At 42.7% G+C, this 18,325-nt stretch overlaps 1 protein-coding gene across 2 annotated transcripts; it reads right to left on the reverse strand.

The window, feature by feature from the left end:
* Nucleotides 1-117: 117 nt before the first annotated feature.
* On the reverse strand, nucleotides 118-16,507 carry pcbp2 (poly(rC) binding protein 2). 2 transcript variants are annotated; one of them, XM_083769617.1, is made up of 13 exons: nucleotides 16,325-16,507; nucleotides 13,992-14,128; nucleotides 13,362-13,385; nucleotides 13,245-13,277; nucleotides 10,133-10,249; nucleotides 9,380-9,511; nucleotides 8,304-8,432; nucleotides 7,276-7,350; nucleotides 5,584-5,625; nucleotides 3,927-3,999; nucleotides 2,936-2,991; nucleotides 2,225-2,394; nucleotides 118-1,679 (listed from the first exon to the last, which is right to left on the reverse strand). In XM_083769617.1, the coding sequence occupies exons 2-13, from the start codon at nucleotides 14,058-14,060 to the stop codon at nucleotides 1,643-1,645; spliced, it is 957 nt and encodes a 318-aa protein (XP_083625743.1). In that variant the 5' UTR covers nucleotides 14,061-14,128; nucleotides 16,325-16,507; the 3' UTR covers nucleotides 118-1,642. The 2 variants fall into 2 exon arrangements, with proteins under 2 accessions (XP_083625743.1, XP_083625742.1); XM_083769616.1 differs by having other exon boundaries at nucleotides 5,566-5,625.
* Between the last annotated feature and the right edge of the window lie 1,818 nt (nucleotides 16,508-18,325).

Raw genomic sequence — 18,325 nt, forward strand, 5'->3', positions numbered from 1 at the left:
GACCCGTTTCTGAATCAGTCTATAGAAGAGAGAAGAGTCTGGCATGTGTGGAGTTTTGTCCTTGGGTCATAAACCAACCAAAGGTAGAAATGAAAACATCACAAGTTAAACCATGGATTAGTTTCAGCATTTCACATCTTTTTATTTATGTATTTAAGTTTCTTCAATTGCACCCAAATCTACAATAGTTTTTGAAAACGTGCACAAAAAAACGTGAGTTTCTTCTTCATCCTGCAAAGAATAATAAAAAATAAAATTCTGACCCCAGGCAAAAAGGATAGCAGGAAAAACTAGTGTTATTATTTTCTATAACTCTCCTTCTAGTTAAATCTTAGTAACCTCAGCATGATAGACTTAGAATATCAAGACAAATAAATGTCTTTTTTTTTTTTTTTTAAGTTTGCCCCTGCCGCAGCAATCCCCCAGCCCTGCAGTTAAAAAAAATATTCTCTATTTAAAACAAACATCTCAATGTTATCATCATCATCATCATTATTAATCTTAGTAATTTCAGAGAAAACGCCAAGTATGACCCTTTGCTCAGTTGGACCCTCTCCAGGTCGACCAAGCCCCGCCCCTCCACCCCAGCCCCACCCTATCAGAATCCAAAAACACAACAAACGCTCAAAAGTCCTGATCGAGAAAAAAAAAAAGAAAAAAAAAAAAAAGGATGGAAACACAGGAATGACGATAAAAGAAATTATACAGCAAATGAGAGGCGAGCTTAAAATACTCCAACTTCAAAAAAAAACAAGGTTAAAATTAAACACTCGAACCCTTTTTATACTTAAGTTTGACCGGAGTCACTCCAGGGGTCTAAATTATTTCCCCCCTATAAAATATCTGTCGCCCTCGACACCAAATCTACTTTGCTGAAAATAGCCGACATACAAGTTCAGAGCTTGTAGATCTGCCATTTTCGAGCAAATGTTCGCCCACCAGAATAGGGTTCGAGTGGTCAACTTTCTGACTAAAGGTTTTTTATCATTATTTTTCTTCCTCGATACATCTTCAAGTGTACATCACTCACGCCCGGGTAAACTACATAACCCACAATGCCTCATTTCAGGAAGTTCATCTTTAGATAGAGAATGGCAAAAAAGGAAGGTCAATGAATTCTATAACACAAGGAGCTGGGTGTATTTAAATAAAAAATAAATACAAACATTTAAATGAAGGGTAGGTAGGTAGGAACAGTCCGTCTATAATGTTATTATTGGGTCTTGTTTTTTTTTTCTTCTTCATTTTATACATTTTCTAAGAAAAATCTGACATAAAAAACAGTATTTATGCCGTCTCAGATTTTTCCAAAAAACTTCAGCTATGTAGCAATATAAGTTCATTACAAGACATACAGCAAAAAAAAAATAAGAGAAAAAAAATTACAACTGAAGGAAATATCTTTTAAAAACTATATGCAAAAGGGAATTTTCAAAACATAATAAATAAAATACCAATACACTGGTGATGTAACTATTACAGCGGAGTAGGCGTTTTTTAACCAAGGAACCAAGGAGAGGAGGAGGAAAACGGTATAAGTTGAGAATACTTGGTTTTTGCATTAATTTCAGTATAAGGGACCTCTCGGTAAAAAGTCTGGGGAGGGGGTTACGTTAGGTGCTGATGGGAGGAGGGGTCCTGGTCAGTTGGCTGCCAACCCAGTGGCCTCAGAAGACAGCCTGGATGGAGAGGACACAGAACGCATTGTGTGTCATTAGGCGAGGGAGGTTTCTCAACTGTCCACACAGCCCATCTATCTATCTAAACGTGCTGCGTTAACGCGAGACTCTTATCGCACGACTAAAGTTACATTTGCTACAGTGTGTTGTGTAAATGGTGCATTTATATAGCGCCTTTAACCTTTATCCAAGGCACTTTACATAGATTGTGCATCAATTCACCCACACATTCAGACACCGATGGCAGCGGAAACCATACAAGGCACCAACCAGCACATCAGGAGCAATTAGGGGTTCAGAGTCTTGCTCAAGGACACTTCGACACTTAACTCTGGGGGAGCCCACAGGGTTCGAACTGGCAACCTTGCGGTTACCATCCGGACACTCTATACCTGAGCCACGGCCGTGTGGTGTGTGTGTCTCTGTCTGTCTTACCGGGCATTGATCAGGTACTCACCGGGCATTGATCAGGTACTCACCGGGCATTGATCAGGTACTCACCTGGCATTGATCAGGTATTCAGCGGGCATTGATCAGGTACTCACCGGGCATTGATCAGGTACTCGGCCAGGCTGATGCTGGCGGGGGATCCAGTGATGGTGACCTGTCTGTCAGTGGAACCTTCCACAGGGTTGGCGATCTTAATCTGAGCCCCTGACATCTGGCGGATCTCGTTGATCTTTGCGCCCTGACGGCCGATGATGCAGCCAATCAGCTGCCAGAGAGAGAGAGAAAATACTCCACGTTAAAAACACAATACACAGCTTGCAGCATGGCTCTCTTGCTAGGCTGCACGTTTTAACAGTTGGCGAGTGAAGGCAAAGATCTGCAAAGGTATAATACCATACCGAAGATCAGACTAACAGTTCTTCAGAATTCTGCAATTGTGTAGAATTCTTGTAAATTAAGTAATACAGATGAACAATAACTTAACTCTCGAGTGTAAAATGAAACCAAATGGATCCATTTTATACTCTCAAGTGTTAAAGATCTTGGTTTAGGACTAGTCATTGGTTAGACCAGTCATTAGTCCTACAACTACAACCCATCTCAAACCCTCACCCTAAACCTAACCTCCCACGGGGCAGCACACCTACTGTAAACCTAAACTTAACCCATGTCTAAACAATGACTAGTCTAAACTAAGTATGCACCCCTACCAATATTCCATTATTTAGCTGGGGACATCATGGAACCCGCTCAAGTACCACTGGTTGAGAACCAGCAGCAAACGGATACAAACGGTTCAGACTTACATCATTTGGAATGGTTAGCTCGTGGGAGCCGGTTTGTGCAGAAGCATCCATCCCACCTGCAGAAAGGAAAAGGAAACGGCATGACTATGTCAAAAAGGTCAAACGCTATATGCAAAATAAAATCTCACTCTTGCCGATAACAGAGATAGTTAGGGGCTTCTGGTAGATTAATGATTAACTAGATTCTATGGCTAGTTTGGCCACGTCAAATACTTTTTAATCTTAAAACTAATAACCGGAAATAGGATAATCAGAAATAGGCTCATCTGTATGCTTAGTGCTTACAACACATTGCAGGCGTGGAAGCTTGTAGATTGTCTATTTTCAGTTATTAGTCATTTTCGGTGAGTGACATGCTTCCAAGGAATTCCAAAATGACTGAAATCAATGACAGAACTTTAATCCATGCAGGTCAGTGTTTGGCGTCAGGGTACGTACCCTGGAAGCCCTGGTTGCTAGGTACGTACCCTGGAAGCTTAATTTTTTTCCCTAGGATAGGTCAGGCAAGGAGCTCTCGTTTTACTTCGCCCCGCCCTACTACTAGTAGTCAAGGAAAGCGCCACCCGCGCGGGCGGAACCTCACCTTCTAATATAAACATAAACCCCATTCTGCCAGCTGCCTCGCTAGCCTAGTGGACTACTCCGCCGACTTGTAATAATACTTCGCTGGTTCGTGCCCCACTGCCGCCACAATTTTTACAACCGCAGACTTTAATAGTTTTTGGATTAAGGTTGCATTAAAAAAACTGGATTATGGTGAAGGAAGCGTTGCTCCCCTGCTTGCGGTTATGTTTAGGTTAGGGTTAGGGTTAGAGTTAGGGTTAGAGTACTAGTAGGCATAAACACTTGTGTGCGGTCCAAAACACAACCCAGCGCTTCCTACTCCACTGACAACCAATCACAGCGCTCCTTGCCTGAGCTATCCTAGGGAAAAAAATCTCGCACCCTGGAAGCCCTGGTTGCTAGGTGCGATGGTTGCTAGGTTACGTACCCTGGAAGCCCTGGTTGCTAGGTGCGATGGGGAAGGGACTCTGCTGCATGGCTAGCTGGTGAAGTTTGGTGAGCTGTCGACACAAAAAAACAAAATAAAACACAAATACAAGGAAATGAGTGAGTTACAATTTCTAATATATATATAGTTCTTAACACATTTTGGGCTCGTAGCGCGCCACCGTGGCAAGCTGCTATTTTTGAAAAATCGTGAAAAATTTGGCACAAATTTGGAATATGTCTTTTTTCTGAACGAAAGTTTTTAACTCAAATCTTTGCTTCTGGGGAAGGGGGGGGGGTTGTTTTTAGATGGGGGTCGGAGGCCAATTACATATCATTTCCTTGACATGAAAGATTGAGCACCACTAACATAGAAACATAGGTATTTCATCAATTCTTCTAAATGTCGACGTCAGGCCTAAATGGGTTATAGCACATTTCTGTTCTCTCAACTCATTGTCCTTTCAATCCAATGCAGACCGCCACTGATGTATGTGAACGTCACGTGGTGTTTTCAGTGTTTTGCGATAAGAGGGCGCTCTTCCCCAACCTGTGAGTGATCCTAGGACTTCCGAAGAACATTCACCAGAACAAAAAATGTAGGCAGTTTAGTCTGAATTCATAGGATTTATAAAAATAAAAATAAACGTTCTCTGCCTTCTATTCCGACAGCATTTATGCTGAACAATCGATATTCAATTACCAATAACTAAAGAACGGAACATTGTGGCGACACTTATTTTTCCCCCCAATGAAAGAGTTTCGTTATTCCGTTGAGATATTTGGTCTTTACATAGCCATAGAACTAAATATTCTGTGGGTCTTTAAAGATTAGTAAAAACGCTGGCAAGGGCTAGATAAACTATGTACGAAACTGTGCAAAGGTCCTGGTGCTGGGGGTGACGTAGGCATTGCCTAGCAACCATTGTAGCTGATTTTCGGCTGAACTGCTTCATATATATAGTGAGGGGGCGGGGGGGACGACGACAGATAACGTCCAATTAACCATCGATTACATTCAATTAACCACATGAAACCTATTCTGGGGGTGAATCGCAGATCTACAAGCTTGCGGCATGCTGCGAGGCGAGCTTGTAGATCGGCCATTTTCAGAAAAGAGATTTGGTGAAGTGGGGGGAAAACGTGAGGGGCCCAAGAAAAGACCCCCGGTTAAGAAACTATATCGTTGCCGTTGGGCAGAATCCTCTTATCTCTGCATTTTTACTTTTAGGATAGTATGCTCAAGTAGGGCATTCATTTACGGATAAACGGTACACAAAAAAATATAAAAAGCAGATCTATAAGCTCGAAAAGACCTTTCTTATCCTGGAAAGTGACAGTTTTGGATATGAGGTTTCCGCCCGACAGAGACAACATAGGGTTAAGTGGTGAAATGATGTTCCCCTTTAAATGATTAACCGTCACAGTAGTGATAATGTTAGAAGATATGAAATGAAAAGATGGGACATTATTCTGAAAGCTAAAAAGAAAAGAAATAAGTTTTTGAAAACAGGCAAACGTTGTGGCTTCTCAGGATGAAATGTCAATGTGGGGGTGGAGTCACAGGCATGGGAGGAGTCAGAGAAGGTGTTGTCATGGCTACCCAGGAGCGAGTTGTGAAAATATCGGGGATCACTTACAGAGGGCCCTTCACTTACATCTGGCTGTGGAATGGCGTGCTGCCCTTGGACAGCATAGGCCTGCAAGCAGAGGGAGAACAGCACTTTAGGACCTCATGAAATGGCTTATTATTGTCAACTCGTAAAAACGCTGGTTCCTGATTGGCCACCAAAAATGCACAATCCCTGATTGGCCCGAGGGGGTCACAGACATATGCAGCCGGAAACATTACTTTCACCTCTCTACTCACGCAAGTAACAAGAACCTAGCATCAGTCTAAACAATATACTATCACAAGTAAGACGCGCAAACGCGGGAAGCGAACGCAGCTCGTAAATTGCAAGCTCATAAATTGCAATAACAACAATTAGAATAATGTGTGTGTGTGTGTGTGTGTGTGTGTGTGTGTGTGCTACAGCTGCGCCCTCTGGTGGCGGGCGGGTGGTGTCACAGCGGGACAGACAGACACACAGACACGATCTGCAGGGTCTCATAGTTAGTGCTCAGTGCGTTCGCAAAAATAAGTTGTATTATAGGATACAAGGTAAATAAAACAATAAACCTAGCACAGGGTTATTTAACCCATTCTGAACGGGCACCCATTTTGGTGTTAGCATCATGTTATGCTTTAGCTATAGAAAAATAGCAGATCTACAAGCTCATATCGCGCCACCGAGTGGCGCGATACGAGCTTGTAGGTCTGCTATTTTTGAAAAATCGAAGAACGACTGACATTTTTAGAATCTGATCTCAGGTCAGAATGGGTTAATCAGACCAGTGTGTTGTCCAGTGGAAACCTGGTATGAATCTGATCTCAGGTCAGAATGGGTTAAATCATAGCGCCCAGCGATTCATAGCAGCGGAGCACATTTAGCGACGGACCGGATGTTAACCCGGATGTGGCTGACGTAGCCAAAACATCAACAACAACGGGAGGTATGATTAATTCTAACGCGACGGGACGGCGGTGGGCCGTCTAACACAAAATCTTCTCTTAGAATTGAACGATTTAGTTATTCACGGTTTAAGATTTGCGATCTCAGCGGCTGAAATGGGGGGAGGGGGAACATTTTGATGACGTCCTACCGGTAAATAACATCGAATGTTGCACAACATCGCTCCCAGCCTGTGGAGCGATGCGATCGGTTTTGATATCAATAATCTCCGTCCTTTTGATCAATCTCCGTCCTGAGCGCTGGGCGTTACTAATTGAAAGGGCGGAGAACTCCGTCCTGTGCGCTCACGGTGTTAAACACTTAGAATGCGCCAGAGGTTTTCTAAATATTGGCGCTAGAGTGCCAGCAGGCATAATCATCCATTCTTACCTCGTGCTGGTCACGCTAAAGTCTCTCTAGAAGCTTAAATATTCCAAACGTTAGTCAGAAATGAAGACAGAACATTGCCCATCTGGTCAAAACCCTAGATTAGGAGATACCAGCCATTCTTTTCGAGCAGAAAACAAGGAAGTGAACGGCAGTGCACAACGACAGTGCGAATCAATTGCAGGAGAGGCCAACCAAAAAAAAAAGACCAAATGATGTCTATACACATCCAAGGCACCCCATGGTTTTGATATAAAAGTGCTAACGCCAACATTGTGTTAAATCTAAATTAAATGTTTAACATTGTAGTCAAGAAAAAAAAAACAAGCCTGAGTAACAACAACCATGAGAACAGCCGACCACGGCATGTCAGAATGTATATCTAGTCTTGATGTCTGTGATGTTTACCTGACCACCTGCAAAGATGACAGGAGATCCTGAGGGTTTGGGTCTGTAAGGGATCGTCACTCCTTTGGGTGGAGACTAGGAGAGACAAGGAGAAATGCAAACCATCAACTTCACAGGTGGAAATTATGTGGAGATCACTCTAGTATCTTTTGAAAATAGCAGATCTACAAGCTCACAATGCGTGACGCATGTGACACATTGATATCCCCCATTTTTAACCCATTCTGACCGGGCACCCATTTTGGTGTCATGCTTTAGCTATTGAAAAATAGCAGATCTACAAGCTCATATCGCGCCACCGAGTGGCGCGATACGAGCTTGTAGGTCTGCTATTTTTGAAAAATCGAAGAACGACTGACATTTTTAGAATCTGATCTCAGGTCAGAATGGGTTAAATTAAGTGGATAATGTATATTTTGTAATAACTAGAGCAGTGCCCGGCTGTAGAGCACAGAGTCGGTAACGCCTCAAAATTACTGTACTCAAGTACAGTACTTGAGTAAATGTACTTTCCATCACCAGGCGAACAGCAATATTACAGTAACAGGACAATGCAGAACAGGAGAAGAGAAGACAAACACGGAACAAATCAAACAGGAAGACACTAAACTAAAATATGGTTGCCATCTGGTGGTAGTCAGTGTCGGGTGCAAACCTCCTATATCCTGTTTCTTTAATAAATTGCTATTGAACACACCTGTCCGTCTGTGGCTTTTACAAATACTGAACCAATGAAGTAGTATCGCGCGACACACTGACAGATCAGCTGCAGAGGTAAAGATAAACGGTCTGTCACACCGACCTTCTGATCAATGATAGACATGTTAAATGGTTAAAAACATGATAATATAAAGACCCATGCAAGGTTAAGACTATGTATAAAGTGACAATACCATCTTTGATGAGGGTATTTGTTTTTTCATTCCCTGAAAAGATAATATTTTGGACATGGTGTGTTTCAGCCAGACAGACAGACAGCAGAGATGTACACATTAAGGAATGTAAAGGGCTGGCTGGGTTACCGTTACCTCGAGCATGACGACGCAGATCTGCTTAACACACTCGATGATGGACTGTGGGGTCCCTGCAATGGTGATGGCACGCTCTGTAGAGTTAGGCAGCATGTCCCCAGCCACCTGTACCTGAGCGCCTGTCGACTGCACACACACACACACACACACACATTTTACATGGAGGTGCGTCCTAGCCTACCAAAGACTCTAAAAATGGGACCCAGTACCCCTTTTTGAAACTAGCTCCTTGCCACTCGCCCTACACACTTCCACTTGGTTTGAGCATAGATATATAAATCATAGAAACGGCACTGGATGGGAGGTGAATCCCAGTGCCGTCTCTATTATTTATAGCTAGTTTCAAAAAGGGCCAGAGCCTCCCTGCTTGACACTCCGCATCAAGGGTTGGATTGGGGGTAAGTCCCTGGGGTGTACATCAAGCTGCCTCACGCTACAGAAACAGGAGATAGGCTCCTGCCCTGTGGGCCTCATGGCTCGGCAAGGCTACTTACTTATGTCCTAGCCTGTGAACCAGACAAAAAGAAAAGACAAATCCCTGAGGAGATTGGTCTGGTACTACTCAGTTTGAATTACATTTCGCTCACCCCAGCGTTGTGGGTGAGCAATCAGAGCCCACTATTCAAAGTGAGACTTTTCTTTTTGCTGTGATGTTGGAATCAGTTTGTATAACCGCCCCTTGGAAAAAAAAATTTCCAGTTCCAGACCATGACAGGCTAGGTACGTCGATGTATAAATAAATGCATCAATTTGGGGCTCCTTTATTCCAGAACCACTGGAATAAAAGTACGTACATTTAATGTATAATGCACTTCTCACAGAGATCTCACAAAGTGGCCTGAAAAATTCATCTCAAGCAGGACAGCAGAATAGTAGCGTTTTAAGGTTGTTCTTAACAGAGATCTCAGTCCAAGGCACTTGTATGCGTTAAGGTTGTTCTTAAAAATGTCCACAGATGCTTCAGAGTGCAGACCTGTGTAAGAGCATTCCAAAGTTTGGGAGCTTCAGCCTGAAAGGCTTTGTCACCTTTTGTTTTTAAGTTGATGATAAAAGTGTTTCATTATTAGACAAACCTCTCTGATTTCTTTGATCTTGCAGCCACCCTTGCCAATGAGCGAGCCACACTGGCTAGCAGGCACAACGATGCGCAGAGTGACCGGCGGTTTGCTGGTGGCCGTGCTGTTGGTCATGGAGCTGCTGATGTCCTGCACAGCGAGAGGAGACAGACAGGTTAAGACATTGTGCTGATGTCCTGCACAGCGAGAGGAGACAGACAGGTTAAGACATTGTGCTGATGTCCTGCACAGCAAGAGGAGACGGACAGGTTAAGACATTGTGCTGATGTCCTGCACAGCGAGAGGAGACAGGTTAAGACATTGTGCTGATGTCCTTCACAGCGAGAGGAGACAGACAGGTTAAGACATTGTGCTGATGTCCTGCACAGCGAGAGGAGACAGACAGGTTAAGACATTGTGCTGGACAATTAACCACTTCAAACCCTCTAGACTAGTGGTTCCCAAATATTCCAGCTCGAGACCCCAACAAAGAAATTAGACGTTTGCCCGGGACCCACACTATCCAGCAGATAGTTGGCTCTGCACTTGGACCACTTCTACGAGATCACAAGCTTTTAACATGTCAACGCTATTTTCAGTGAGCGACTTGTAATCCGTTTGTCGGCAAGTGTGTGTGTCATAATATGAAGCATAGCATTAGTCATAGAACAGCTATATTAAACTCGTGTGGATGGACCATGAATCTAACAGCTCTTGAGAGAATCAGACAGTCACTGGTTTTGAGACATATTAGGAAAAGCAGCTCCAAACCTCTTCCAGTTTTTCAATGATCATGGAGAAGGCCTTAAAGATGGCGGTGGTGGGCCCAGCCAGGGTGATGATGCGTTCTGGACAGTTCCCCTCCGAGATGTTGATTCTGGCTCCGCTCTGAACAAAATGGAGAGGAAATGACACACCCATCAGACAATCAGCTCCACATTCATCACCATCACCACGCCATAGTACATATGTATAGCATAGTAGTGAATATGTATAGTTTATTATGTATAGTGTATGTATAGTTTCATCATATAGATATTCCACTGTTACCTTCTTAGCTTACGCATGTTTCATGATAAATGCTTTTATGTGATGTATTCCCATGCTTTTGTTCTTGCCTAAATGTAAGTCGCTCTGGATTAAGAGCGTCTGCTAAATGCCTAAATTGTAAATTGTAAATTGCATGTGAGGTCTGAGTCACCCATACAGCTCCCTCTCTCTCTCTCATTAGCAGGCAACAGTGCAGCACTATCTCTCTCTGTTGCTGGCACAACAGCAGCCCTACTGGTACTAATAGTCATACTGGTGCTCATTAACGTACACATAGGTGAACCAACACAACACATAGGTAGGTGAACACGGACATTGCTGTTCCTTGGAGTGGTTGCACCACTCAAAGAAAATAAAAAATAAAATAAAAACCCTCATTGCTGGAAAGTTGGTGGGCCCTGCTCAGGCGTATTTTTTTTTTAAACCTTTTTCCAACCTGTTGACGCTTTTGAAAGAGTCGGCAGAAGAAATGTTTTGCATCCGTAGCTTTCATCATAAAATGACTGCCATAACTGATATATAATTTTGATTGCATTTTAAGGCTGATACTGACAGATTAATCGGTGCATCCCTACAAACTATGATGTATTGGTATCATCATTCTAAACCCATGCTATTGCTGCTCTATGTAGCCTCTGCCTGGTCACAAAAAGTCTTAATATAACCCCCGACCAAGGGGGGGAATTCCTCTTTAGGCTAGTGGTTAAGATGCTGGGGTTTCCATACGGCAGACCGGGGTTCAAATCCCAGGCATTAGACATACAGCCAACCAGTTGAAGAAAACACAGATTGAGGCTTAATCCATTTAGGCCTGACGTCGAAAAAAGAAAAAAAAAAAAGGCTTCATAATCCTGACAGTTTTCTGAAAAACCTCATGTTTCTATATCAGTGGTGCTCAATATTTCATGTCAAGGACCCCCATAAATATATGTAATTGGTCACCGATCCACATCTGAAAATATGTTGTTCCAGGGACGCCCCCCCCCCCCCCCCAGAAGCAAAGATTTGAGTTAAAAACGTTCTCTCACATTCAAAGATCTGTGCCACATTTTCACGATATTTCAAAAATAGCAGAGTATGTACATCTGCATCCTATGGAGGGCGGAATAAGCTGTCAGGAACCCTAGGGTGCCGCGTCCAAACGTCAGAAAAAAGGTAACGGAGGGTCCCGAAAGGGACTACACTAAATCTTGATCCGACTGATCAGTGATGTAAATAGGTTTTCAATGTAATCCTGGTCCAGGGAGTTCCGGGACGGTCTTTTAAATTTGTCCCAGGGACATTTTATGAAACCCACTTCAACGACGTTAGGAGTCATATTTTGCCATTTGTACAAATTGCAGCATTTAACTCCCATTTAATTTTATATGGTTATATTCATGTAGAAAACGGAGAACAAATTATTATTATAACTAAAGCTAGCAAAATAAATTTGAATTAAAAACAATGCTCTACATATTTCACATTATTTTGGCTATACGAAATCTATAATAATTCTGACAGTTTTAACCGTTAATAAATCTTTGTTGTTTTCATTACACAACACATAAAAAATAAGAACGAATGCTACAAAACTAACCTGGTGATTAAGTAGAAGCAGTCATGGAGGAGGTAGGCTGTGCACACTGCACACATCATCATTAGATGATGACTTGGGTTTAGGTTTAGAAAATACTATTAGGGTTGCAAATATTTTCTGTTGTCTTGCAGTTGGCCTTTTGGGGGTGCATTTTAATGTGTGTGGTGGCACCGGTCCAACATACACACCGGTCCAACATACAACAGTGTCAGCGTTTGTTACACGTTGTGTGTTTCCCCATTAGTTTCAATTGAGTCTACTCTGCTGTTTAGATGAGAGTTGCGACAACTTCGACAACTTCGTTTACTGTTTATTCCTGGAGCTTCATGAGTCACTGAACGCCAACGGTATGTTGTCGTCACCCTCTCTCTAAACGGTTCTGGTCTCCAGGCTGCGCTCCGCTCACCGATCGTCTGAGCAAGATGGCGGCGCCCGTCAGTGTTATTATTTACAAAACTAGTGGTTCTACAACGATTCCTATGTGGATTTTATTGTTTATAACGTAGGATGAGGTTGGATGCGGCCATGAAAAATGATCGTGTCCATGGATTATTGTTTTACCGCAATTCTGTTTCGCGATATACTTTTTCACGTTGATTATCATTACTGTACATGTTGAGTACAGTAGTGCATCCCGTGGACGCAGAGGTTGTTGGTGTAGAGGCCCATAACTATAAACTGCGCTTTGGGACGCAAAACGCAGGTAATTTTAATCTCTGCTGATGTTAGGTTCTTAGATTACCTGTGACCCTAGATTACTGAGGCACTACAGACTACACTGTGTTTACCTTGTTTACGGTTAAATCGCTCAGATAAGAGTGTCTTAATGCCTATTGTAAATAGAGCATAAGGGTCGATTCATAAGAGCAATTAAGTCTGTTCGGGATGAGTCCCCGACCTAGGCTCCGGCTCTATAAAAGGGCCGAAGTCGCTTGTAAATATTGGAGGTCCTTGACATGAATATGTTTGTGGATAGTTGGATACATATCCGACTGTCACTGGCCCTCGCTCGCCGGCCGGGTCCGTCCTCCAGCCAGCCGAGGTGCCAGAAGTCCTGTTTGCGTCGACAAATTGAACTCAAAGCTGGGCTGAATGAATAAGGAAACACTGCTGGAACGCCCAAATTAGTTCGGAATGTCACAACATTTTGGTGCCACCTCTGTATGACAATTTGTAGTCGAGAAAAGCCGATCCGACTTAAATTCGGCTTTAAAAGTGGAGTATGAATCAACCATAATCTTGACCCAAACGTACCTCCTCTCTCATCTTCTTCACAGACTCTCCTTTCTGCAGATGAAGCAAACAAACAGATTAACAAACAGCCGTGTAAAGGATTCCAGGATTATCTTGGAAGTGAAAACAAAGGCTTACCTTGCCAATAATGCTCCCAACCTCCTACAGATTAAAAAGAAAAAGAACATTGTTTTACTAAGTAGAAATAACATTTTAACTGATTGAAACCTTTATTAGTTAAAAGTGTAAACAGCATGGAAGTAAAATACTATACTAAGAATAGGACCACCATGGAAGTCCCCAGGACTTTGTGGAGTTATCCTTTTAGCCCATTATTTCAGCATTCGACTGTGTCCCGCAAAAAATAGCCTGATCTACAAGGTCACCCAACACAGAGCTTGTAGATCTGACATTTGTTTTAAACAGATATTTGGACTATAACGAATATAATACCCAAAATAGAGACACCAGGTTAAAGTGATTAACGTCAAATAAACCAAACAAGTAATTGAAAATGTTCTGCGATACCAGTGTAGATCATTTAAATATGCAGGTAGCCTTTTTCTATTGATATTACAGTGGTTATCAAAGTGGGGACCAGGGACCGCTCAGGTTCCACAACCAAATTGACCCATTTGTCCATCCATCTTCAACTGCTTATCCATAGTCGGGTCGCGGGGGCAACAGCTCCACCAGAGTGTGTTCCAGATTTCCCAACATTAGTGAATTATATGACATTTGAGAAGTACCGTCATTAGACACACTCACCTTTCCATGCATGAGTAGCCTGATGGTCAAGGTGACATTAAGTCCTCCTTCAACCACACCAGTGTCCATAGCTGCTGCAGATTCCAAACGAGATTACACAGGCCAAGACGGAAAATCTTTGGTCACAGGAGTACGATCTGGACGAGAAGGGAGCAGCAGTTAGGCTAATCAAAACTATACTAGATTAAAAAAAAAGTTAAGTACTGTAATTGATCAAATAAATAACAGATTGTGTTCCGTGTGGTTCTCTCCATTCATTTGGTGCTGTATCTGCATGTAGCAGGCAGCTCCTAGTTGTGTTTTTCGCCCGTTGACTCGACTTTAATGCATTATAAATAAAGTAATGAGTTAAGAGTCGTTAGTTCTGCTTCATCTTCCTCTCATTGATGAATTGGACATTTAGATTTCAGAGGTGGACGGAGACGGAGTGCCTCCCTCGGGTTTATTGATTTGTGGATGTTTGTTTTTGCCTTGTAGTGGGAGTCATCTGTGCAAGTCAACATGGATATCTGGGTTGTTGTTTTTTTTACAGTAAGAAATTGCACAAAGGGACCAGTTTGTGTTATATTTACACTACTTTATTTCTTCATACAATCACGAGCTGTTTATTTAGGAAATCCATCAATATTGGGAACTGTTGTTGTGCACACTGCAGCCAGGCCAGATAAAAACATATCGAACCGTTTATTTTCAGGACAGGGGTCTTCAACGTTTGTCAGGTCAAGGACCCCTTAGCTCAGAGAGAGAGAGAGATGTCCCACTACATTAAATTATTGTTGCAGATTAAAAATGTTCATATATTTCAAAATGCTGAAAGGCATAAAGCTTGGCAAGGGGAGAAAGGGGGCAAAATGCATTCGACAAAAACTGCAATCACACAAAGATGTGGCAGACCCCCTGTTGAAGATACCTGTTCTAGGGCCATTATGCTGTAGGGCCCATGGACCCCTAGGGGGTCAAGAGTGACATTATGTATAGCCTATAGTTCAACGTACAAGAAAATACATTTAGTGAATATAATAAAGAATGGCTGAGGGTTGTTGTACTAGCAACCAAATCATATCCAACTATATGAAACATCTGTTTGGATTAGGGCAAAAGGAAGATATTATCAAATGGGGTCTGTTGTTTTCAAGGGGTCCCCTTCTAAATGACAAATGGATGTGGTCAAGGTAAGCTGTCAAGAGTTAATTTAACAGATTGCAGTGTATATAATGGGGTTCAGAGATTACTTTTTAATATTATTTATATACACATTATAAAAATTGGGGTCACTGACAACAGCACCGATCGTGTCAGATCCCAGCTTTGCATCTATAGCACAATGATCCAGTTGTCTCATGATGATGTACTACATGTTATTTATGTCCGGCTTGGTAGTTCCTACTGAACCGGTACCGAACCTTGAAAGAGACGCTCAAAGTCTGTCTGATCATGATCCGCGTCTTGGAGCCATTACAAAAACAAACACGACTATTCTAGTACCAACATAAACACAGCATTGATTCGATAAAAATAAACTATGTGCTAATAGCACAGCAAGATATTAGATAAAGCTAACGTCGCCACTAGTCCACAACTGGGAGCATCCCAACGTTAGCTGCATTTAGCTTAGTAGGCAAAGTTGGAAATCCCGTTTAAAAAAAAAAAGAAAAAAAACATAAACTACCCCAAACACAAGTGGCGCGTATACTTAAGACACCTGTAACAATTATAAATATCATAATTGGAAGCCAATACAGGTTGGAAGCCAACAATAACACCCGTATCTTATTATTATTATTCCATATTAGCATTGTGGTGGGAGTTAGCTTAGCATTGCTCCAGGAACTAGTCAGGCTCCATTCCCACTGTTGCCAGATGTTGTGAGAGAAACGAGCAACCAGGTCTATGATATTAATGAAAACAGCCCCAAAAGAGGCTACATGTGCAATAATAACAATCTTCAAATTATTGTGGAATATTTTTGGAATAATTTAAACAACATAAATCTGGTACGGTGGTACTTGGCACAAAACATTTTCAGATGGGGGTTATAACTTAAGCAATTTATATTTTGGAAACAATCACACAAAAAAGTAAAATATGGTTTTGCACAATGTACATTATTTTCTACTTTTTTTCTCTTCTGCGCAACAAAATCCAATGAAAAAAATAAATAAAAAAGACCAATATTTCCAGTCGCTTATAATAAGCGGACATGGCAACACTGCTCCATTCCTAAACCTGCGGCCTACTAGATCCCACCGTGCCGGAGCCATCCATCCCCCCCGTCCTTCACTCACTGTGGTTCGGATTTTAAGCGTTAAAAGAGGGCCCGGATCGGTTCTTACCAGGACCGTCCCGTGTCTCTGTGGCGTCCCAGGGGGAGGGTAGAGGGTACCGGGGTGGAAAGGGTGAGGGTTCGGGGTGGGAAGTGCAGAGAGGATCCGGGGGAAGAGGGAAGAGAAACTCGGCTGCTCGGTCGGGCTCCACTCTCCTGCTGCTGTGCTAACACACACAATGGACACACTCAAATCCACCACACATACACACTTTGACCTTTCAACCCGTGTTGCGTAGTTGGTTAACCCCGCCCCCGTTTGCCTCGGGTTTTAAAGGAGCACGTCGTCTATTTTTCGACCCCTGAGATTTTTCAGATTCAGATTTTTTTTAAGGGATTAATAATAATCAATATAGCCCCTTGACATATACAGCATCTCATTTGCAAGGGGGACCCATCATCTTTTTGTTGAATTTATTGAATACACAGGACCACAATGGAAACTTTTTTTTTTGTGTTATCGTTTTGGCATTAATGTATAACTGTCTGTCTGTAGTACATCTGACTTTTTGCAAACTGATAATTCAATCAGTCAATCAATCAATCATTATTTATATAATTCAGTTGTTCTCACCGGGGATCCGTGAACCCCCAGGGGTCCTTGAGGGTCTTCCAGGTGGTCCCCAGTTAAATAGGGTTATTGAAAACACTATACCGGTTATTTGAAAAAGGACGATAGGCAGCTATACAAGCTCACAACGCACCGTAATGTGATGTCTTGTGAGCTTGTAGATCTGCTACTTTAAATATCTTAATTTTTTTTTAAACTAAATGTTCCCTGCCACAGCTAGATGAGGGGCCACGGCAAAATATAGCCTATATTACTTTTCGGGTCCTTGACATGGAAATAGAACCACTAATATAATTGGTCCTCACTGATGCTCATGCCACCATTTCTGTTGGTGTCTCATAAAATTTTAATTAGTCCTTCTATCCCACAGGGGAAATCCAGCTTCAACCGGCTGAGTGCTTTTAAGCAGATTTTACGAGAGAAACAAGCAACCAGCTCTAATAGTCCGGCTGCCAGGGGTGTGGAGTGGCACCACAGCCACAAAAGGCTGTGGTCAGGCTCTGCCAGTGGACCTAATTAAGCCTAAGTTTCCTCAACTGTAGAATTCCCAGTCTCTTCCTCAGCCAATTGATTGCCATGGCACACCTGCTGTTTGATGACTTAACAGTCCACTTTTCACAGTAGGCTACACCCAGACCTAGGCGACTAAAGGCACGAGTCGCACGACAAAAGAATCGCTCGTCAGGAGTCTCTTCCCGGTTTTTAGCTAGGAAAAATAAAGAGGAAGGTGCACGGAGGTGTGGCCCGGTCTCCTGCGGGAGGTTTGCACATGCTCAGTGAAAACAGGAACTGCGATGATGGAGTGTTCCAGCAGAGGTGCTAGATAGAAAGCTCAAACCTTGTGATGTAAATAATGAGATCCAGAACAGTTGATAATTAAACAGCAGTCACCCTTCCCTTTTCAAATGTTTTATATCATCCACACAGCATTTAGACAGCTGGTGGATGGAAATGAAGCTCCACCCACACGGGAAAAAGCTGCGTCGGCCAGAAAACAGGTAACGCTTTGCCCTGCACACCGCTTTTTCCAGTGTGAGTGGAGCTTCATTTCCATCCACCAGCTGTCTAGAAACCAAGGACTGTATAAAGAGGACGGGAAGCGAAGACCGTAAGGGCGCCGCCATGTTGCTCACATGGTGCTCCATGGAAGGAAAGAAACATGCGCAATGGGCTTTATGCAGCCAACACTTCCGCATTCAGTTTCCTTGGTCTGCAACAGCGCATGTTTCTTTCCTTCCATGGAGCACCATGTGAGCAACATGGCGTCGCCCGTACGGTCTTCGCTTCTTGTCCTCTTTAGACAGTCCTTGCTAAAAACCAGGAAGAGACCATGGGCGTAGCTTGAACTTGACCCCAGGGTCAAGTTCCTTTACCATAATGATTATAATCAAAATGGTAAAGTTTACTGAAAAGCTTCGGCAGGATAACAACACAGCAGCA

This window comes from Protomyctophum parallelum, assembly GCF_964188405.1.
Source record: "Protomyctophum parallelum genome assembly, chromosome: 7".
Classification (NCBI taxonomy): domain Eukaryota; kingdom Metazoa; phylum Chordata; class Actinopteri; order Myctophiformes; family Myctophidae; genus Protomyctophum; species Protomyctophum parallelum.